This window comes from Poecilia reticulata, linkage group LG6 (assembly GCF_000633615.1).
Source record: "Poecilia reticulata strain Guanapo linkage group LG6, Guppy_female_1.0+MT, whole genome shotgun sequence".
Classification (NCBI taxonomy): Eukaryota; Metazoa; Chordata; class Actinopteri; order Cyprinodontiformes; family Poeciliidae; genus Poecilia; species Poecilia reticulata.
The window spans coordinates 8,932,008-8,938,795 of NC_024336.1; the positions used below are offsets into that span (position 1 = coordinate 8,932,008).

The 6,788-nt window shown below is 40.2% G+C and overlaps 2 protein-coding genes across 3 annotated transcripts in view; one reads left to right on the forward strand and one right to left on the reverse strand.

Moving 5' to 3' along the window:
* The window catches only part of LOC103465887 (acidic amino acid decarboxylase GADL1-like), an 11,306-nt gene extending 7,948 nt beyond the window's left edge, over window positions 1-3,358 (forward strand). Inside the window, exons 9-15 of the mRNA XM_008411088.2 lie at window positions 88-204; window positions 281-345; window positions 680-761; window positions 934-1,133; window positions 1,586-1,637; window positions 1,777-1,866; window positions 2,624-3,358. Coding sequence (XP_008409310.2) covers window positions 88-204; window positions 281-345; window positions 680-761; window positions 934-1,133; window positions 1,586-1,637; window positions 1,777-1,866; window positions 2,624-2,797 — 780 coding nt within the window. The 3' untranslated portion in view covers window positions 2,798-3,358. The remainder of the gene's footprint in view (window positions 1-87; window positions 205-280; window positions 346-679; window positions 762-933; window positions 1,134-1,585; window positions 1,638-1,776; window positions 1,867-2,623) is intronic.
* A 953-nt stretch (window positions 3,359-4,311) lies between these two features.
* Window positions 4,312-6,788, reverse strand: part of LOC103465889 (acidic amino acid decarboxylase GADL1) — a 34,100-nt gene continuing 31,623 nt past the window's right edge. For both annotated transcript variants that reach the window (XM_008411090.2, XM_008411091.2), the window contains one exon: window positions 4,312-4,874. In XM_008411090.2, coding sequence (XP_008409312.1) covers window positions 4,701-4,874 — 174 coding nt within the window. In that variant the 3' untranslated portion in view covers window positions 4,312-4,700. The remainder of the gene's footprint in view (window positions 4,875-6,788) is intronic.

Genomic DNA, 6,788 nt, shown 5'->3' on the forward strand with positions numbered 1-6,788 from the left:
GTGTGTGTGTGTGTGTGTGGATGAGGGGTGGCTTTACTTTTTGCATCTTACATATGTCTGCATGTTTGCACACACGTGTCTCTTCAGGGTGCAGTTCCTTTCTTCGTAAATGCCACTGCTGGAACAACAGTGCTTGGCGCGTTTGATCCTATCGATGAGATCGCCGACATCTGCGAGAAGCACAACCTGTGGCTTCATGTGGATGTGAGCTGCTACACTGGTTTATTACCCCAGGTCTCCACAGCAGCTCACATTATCATTGTATTTTTATTTTCCTCAGGCATGCTGGGGTGGAGGCGCTCTCGTGTCGAAGAAGCACAAGCACTTGTTAAAAGGCATCCAGAGGTGAGCAGCAGCGCTGTCAGTGGGTTTTTTGTGCCCACTTGGGTCACACGTATGTAGATGAATGCATCTGTTATGGGCTGGAGCTCCACTCCCTAAAGATCTCACTTAGAAAGATTATAAACAACCAGAGTTTTTTATTATTCTCCCCCCAAATGACAGATAATAAACATCACACTAATTAAGTATTAGCTATAAAAACATTCTGAGTTCTGAACTAGCAGAATAAGATGACTCCCTCTGGAGGATACATCCTAACAGCATGGCATGGTCTTAAAAGTGACTCAACCATTCAGCTAAAACTTGAGATTTACTGTTTTTGTTTGTTCCTGATTAGAGTCAATTCTGTTGCCTGGAACCTTCACAAAATGCTGATGGCTACCCTGCAGTGCTCAGCCTTCCTGGTCCGAGACAAGAGTGTAAGAGAGCATGTTTATAACCTGATCTGTTGCAGAGGTATTTTTTAAAAAGTTACTATAATGGAGGCAACAATCTGCATTTTTGTACTAAGGTAAAACACTATTTTAGCTCCCCTAAAGTCGAATATTTTTCATAACAGTATTCAAGCTTTTTTTTCTCTCTTTTTACCAGTGTCTCCTTCAGCGCTGCCACTGTGCTGGAGCTTCATACCTCTTCCAGCAGGACAAGTTCTACGATGTGAGCTATGACACTGGGGACAAGTCGGTCCAGTGCAGCAGGAAGCCAGACGCCTTCAAGTTCTGGCTCGTGTGGAAAGCTGTAGGCACCAGAGAGCTGGAGTACAGGGTGGACAGGGCCCTGGCTTTGGCCCGGTGAGTCCTGGGAAGAGGAGTCTGGGATAGTTTACTTTTCTTACAGAGAGTTATATACAGTGTTGAATGTAGAGGGGTACTGTCGAGTACTGTGTACCCCTAAAAGATTTAGCGGGGGTACGCAGTACCTGCAAGAGAGGGGAGCGGCTCTCTGCTGTAAAAAATCAGTGGGTTCACTGTGCAGCCGTGACTGATTAGTCACGTTCGTGTCATCATTCAGTTTGTTAAGAAAAAGTTTTCTAAGTAAACCCAGCAGATTGCATCAAGTTATTGACTCGCAGCAATTCACCATACTGGGCATGTATGTAGCCACAGTGGAGAGGAAATCTCCCCTTTAACAGGAAGAAACCTCCAGCAGAGCCACAACCTGGCCCACTGTAAACAATTTGACTTTAAGAAGTCAGATCATACACACCACTCTCTTCTGATTTTAAATCTTCTTTGTGATGCAGGTATCTCGCACAAGAGATCAAAAAAAGAGAAGGATTCAGTTTGGTAATAGAGGTAGGTTTTTCTTTCAACCAATATATGTATAATTCCTGATGTATTCATTGAGGTAGTTATTTGTAAAAGTTATCAGGTATGTGACAAATTTCCATGTCTAAACTATTTCATTTTGGAAAAAAAAAATTGTAATTCACAGCCTGAGTTTGCAAATGTTTGCTTCTGGTACATTCCACCGAGTCTGAGGAACCTTCCAGAAAGCCCCGAGCTGTGGAAGAAGCTACACACTGTAAGGAGTCTGTTTTTAATATGCTGGCATATGAAGGTTACATTAACTTCAGCAGATTTGTTCAGCTAGAGCTGCAGTATGCAACTTTCATTAAAAAAATATGGCTTTTACATATTTGTTAAAACTATCACAATGTTGTGACAGATAATCTGTGAAGAGTTTGATTTCCTCCACCTCCTCCCTTTGCTCCAACTGAAAACAACCAATCAGAGCCAGTAGGCGGGTCTTCGTGCTGTCACTCATCTCATGTACTCACTGCTAAATGTGCTAATGGTGGAGAAACTATTTACCATTACTGGAAAACTGTTTAACTGCCATCTTCAGTGGCCATGCTAACTAGCCTGAGCATCCACAACAGACTATGCTAGCTTCAGCGTAGCAAAAAGTAAGGGCAAAGGAGGTCTTTTTCTCACAGATTATCTCATACCATAGAGACAGTTTCATCAAATATGTAAAAAAAAAAATGTGTTTATAAAAGTTACTGCAGCTTTAATCCTTGAATCATGTTGGTGAACAGCAAATTATGCTTTTTCTTACACGAGCCTCTGCTGGTTTTTTTAGCTGAGTTAGATGGTAAAACATAAGAACTGCTTTTACTCATCTTTTAGGACCATGAAGCCAATGTTTAGCAAACAGTCCATGTTTTTTAAGCATGCGATCCTCAGTCTTTCATTCCTGAACCAGACCTCTGCTGGAACCAGTCTGTAAGTGTAAAAATTAGACAGTGAAAGTTGTAGCCTCTCTCCTTCGCCTGCAGGTGGCGCCAGTAGTTAAGGAGCGTATGATGAAGTCTGGCAGTATGATGATTGGATATCAGAAGCATGTAGACAAGCCCAACTTCTTCCGGATGGTGGTGATCAGCCCTCAGGTGAGCAGGCAGGATTTGGATTTTGTCCTGGATGAGATACACAGCCTGGGAAAGGACTTGTGATCCAGGACGGGTTTCCATCAAGAGCTTTTATTCATCCTCTGTGGATGGACTTTAAAGGTCCATCATTTTCTGGAAGCTAAAGGAATTGACAGAAGCTGTAGTCGTAACAATGGACTGTACCATCACCTGGATCCTGCAAAGAGATCTGATGATCTGCACATATGCAACAAATTTTGTACTTTTTATCCATGCAAAAGCAATAGAGGAGCTATAATTCCCCAAAATTGTCAAACCACAAAAATGTATTAAATGTGTTTGTCTAGTCTATAAATTTGATGTATTTTAAATGTTGACATGTTTGAACATTTTGTATGCACACTGAACACCACTGTTTCCTTTTTATATTCATTGTGTTGTGCCTTCATTTCCATTATTTTTGTGCTATTTTATTGAGTTTACTTGTAGTATTAGTTATTGTTTTTCCATTAAAGGTTTTGCAAAACAGCACTAACTTATGAAGTTTAAGTGTTCATCCTCGCATCAAACAGTAGCTGTGTTTCTATTAACTGTTTACGTTTTAATGATGTAAAGCCCCCCGGAAACGTCCCAGTTAAACGACGTTTAACTAAAGTTCTACGGGGTTTAGAGTCCGAGTTGACTGCGTTCAACTAAAAACCTGGAGGTTGGAGTCCTTGTCAAACGATGTTTTTGACTAAAGTCCCAAAGGGTTTGAGTCCCAGTTAAACGATGTTTAACTGAAGTCCTAAAAGGGGTGTGGGTTTTAATGTTTTTGTCTTTTTTTAAAATCTCTTTCTCTTTCTCACTGTTTATTCACCGTCACATGCTGTTTTTATTTTAATTATGTAAAGCACTTTGAAATGTCTTGCTGCTGACATGTGCTGTACAAATAAAATTTGATTGATTGATTGATTAACCATAAAATTGCTCAAATTGAAATTCAGAAATAAATTTTCTTAATGTAAATATGTTTGACATCAGACCTCTTTTATTAGCTACCCACACTTATGCTGGATTACAGTCAAAACTGTAGAAAGTTACTGTACAGCTTAAGACAGAGATGCTGAAATCAGAAGTATGGTCAGCCTCCAGTTTCCTACAGTTGTCCGGTTCATCAAAGCCCTCATAATTATCATCATCAGAATAATTACTGTCAGGCACATCACTGACAGCAATGATCAGGCATATGTTTACTGAAGGGCTTACAGCTTCACCTTCAGAAGCTGTTGCCATAACAGCAGCAGCTGCAATTTGTACTTGTACAGTTTTTATCTATGTTTATATAGCACAGTGTAAAATATCCAAATGTTAGAGGTCACTAAAATAACCATTATTAAATAGATACAATTCTGAAGTACATGAATAAGTTGTCCTACGTGTTTCATAAATGTCCTGCCCGAGACATTCCCCGTGTCAAACGTTTTTGTGAAGACTGCTATAACCAGACAACATTTATTTTGAGAGGGGAGAATGTGGGGGACCAGTGGACACATCTGACCTTATGACCCATGATCCTGAAGTCTCATTTACACAGTGATGACAATGAACAACACACATGCTTCAGAACAACCAGAGATGGTTGGTTTATTATTGCTCCAGTTCCATGAAAAAATATTTCTGACACAAAGTATGAATCTGAAGATGACATGGAAATAAACATTGCACTCTTACAACTTTGTGCTGAAAACTACTAGTATAACCAAATCTAAACCCCACACCATAAACTTAGATCTCTTTGCTTTTTACACTTGTGATATCAGCAGCTTACTCAATTGAAAATATGAGGAAGAGTCATTGAGGGTAAAAGTGCCAAAAGTAATATATTCCAAGAACAAATTTCAACCCAGATGGAGTTATTAATACAAGATATGCAGGGACATGAATCTGCAAATGATTCTATATAAACTTGCAGAAGATTATATAAACCTGAGAAACTGTCAGCATATCATAAATCCTTTCCCAGGCTGTGTATCTCATCCAGGACAAAGTCCATGTCCTGCCTGCTGACCTGAGGGCTGATCACCACCATCCTGAAGAAGTTGGCTTGGCCTCTGTGAGGCTGGTAGCCCACCATCATGCTGCCCTTCTTCATCATGCGCTCCTTAACAACTGGCGCCACCTGGAGGCACAGGGGGCAACAAAAGGTACTAAATACAAACTCCATAATTATGCATCCAAACTCAAACAACAATCCACAACAGCATGCCAAAGTCTACAGCAAGAACTCATGACCCGTAGGTCAAAGGTTCAAATCTGAATTTTAGATACTGGCACAGATCTGAAACTATTTCTGATGAACAGATCAGACTGATTAAACCTGTCTATAACTCACTAGCCAAAAGAAATAGCTTTTTAAGCAGCAGGGTGCAGACCCTTCTATTGACTAAAAAACATAAAAGGCACTCCAACTTTATTTATTTGAACTTAAAATTGACCATCAAAATTACTTTTCTAAGCCCAAAGATATAACACGCCTTTCTTAACATAGAAGAATGGGTATGTATTGACAAAAATGACCAAAAGAGCTGTTCTCATGATTCATAAACTAAGTGCAGGTTGTAATTTTGAATGTTGTGTTGATCTAAGGAACAGCTGAGCCTTGACTAAGCAAGTCATCAAATACAGAAAGATAGAAGCAGATAAAATAAGGTCTCTTCTATCACTCTTTCAACCCCACTGTAAAACATTTGGGAACTAAGGACAATGAGTTGTGTGGACAAGCTTTGTGCGTGGAATTTTTGACCATTCTTTCTTGTTGTACAACTTCAGCTGGTCAACAGTCCGGGGTCTCCTTTGATATGCTTCATGACGTGTCATTCATTTTAAGACAGGTCTGGACTGCAGACAGGTCAGCCTAGTACTATATTATAGAGCCAATGTATTGTAATACATACAGAATGTGGCTTGGCATTGTCTGGCTGGGATAAGCAGGGGGCTCCATGAAAAACATCTTGTTCCAAAACCTGAATGTACCTTTCAGTATTAACGGTGTCTTCACAAGTTACTCATTCCATACACATGCCAGTACCATCACAGACACTAGCTCCTGAACTGTGTACAGGGAACAATCCGGACGGTTCTTTTCCTCTTTGGCCTGGAGGAAGATTTAGAAATAAAACTTCATGTTGCGTCAGTCCATCGCAGATGAACTGGGGCTCAGGGAAGCCGGCGATGTTTCTGGGTGTTGTTGATATATGGCTTTCATTTCGCATACTATAGTAAACTTGCCCTTGTAGATCTAGTGACAAACTGTACTTACTTAGAATGGTTTTCTGAAGTGCTCCTGAGCTCATGTGGTAACACCTGTTACAGAATGGTGTCGGCTTTTAATGCAATGCTACCTGAGGGATCGAAGGTCACGGGTATTCAGTGCTGTTTTCGGCCTTCCTGCTTACTTGCTGTTTTCGGCCTTCCTGCTTACTTGCTGCTTTTGACCTTCCTGCTTACTTGCAAAGATTTCTTCAGATTTTCTAAATCTTTTGATGATAGCTTGGACTGTAGAAGATGAAATTCCTACAATCCTGCTGTTGAGAGACGTTGTTCTTTAACTGCTGGATCATTTGGTCATGCAGTTGCTCACAAAGTGGTGAAGCTCACCTCATTTTTGCTTTTCAGGGATGACTCACTTGTTTATAATAAAGTTATAATTAAAGGTTCCAAACAAGTGTTTTTTGAGCATTCCTCAACTTTCCTAGTGTTTTGTTGTCCCTGTCCTTACTTATTTTGGATCGCGGGGCAGGCATAGAATTTAAAATGAGTGAATATTTGCAAAACCACCAAAAAGTTGATCCATTGGAACATTAAATATCCAGCTCAGACACTAGCTCCTGAACTGTGCTAGTAGTATGGCAGCTATCTCTGCCGTACTACAAAGGATGGATATTTAATGTTCCAATGGATCAACTTACTTTTTGGTGGTTTTGCAAATATTCACTCACTTTAAATTCTATGCCTGCCCCGCGATCCAAAATAAGTAAGGACAGGGACAACAAAACACTAGGAAAGTTGAGGAATGCTCAAAAAACACTTGTTT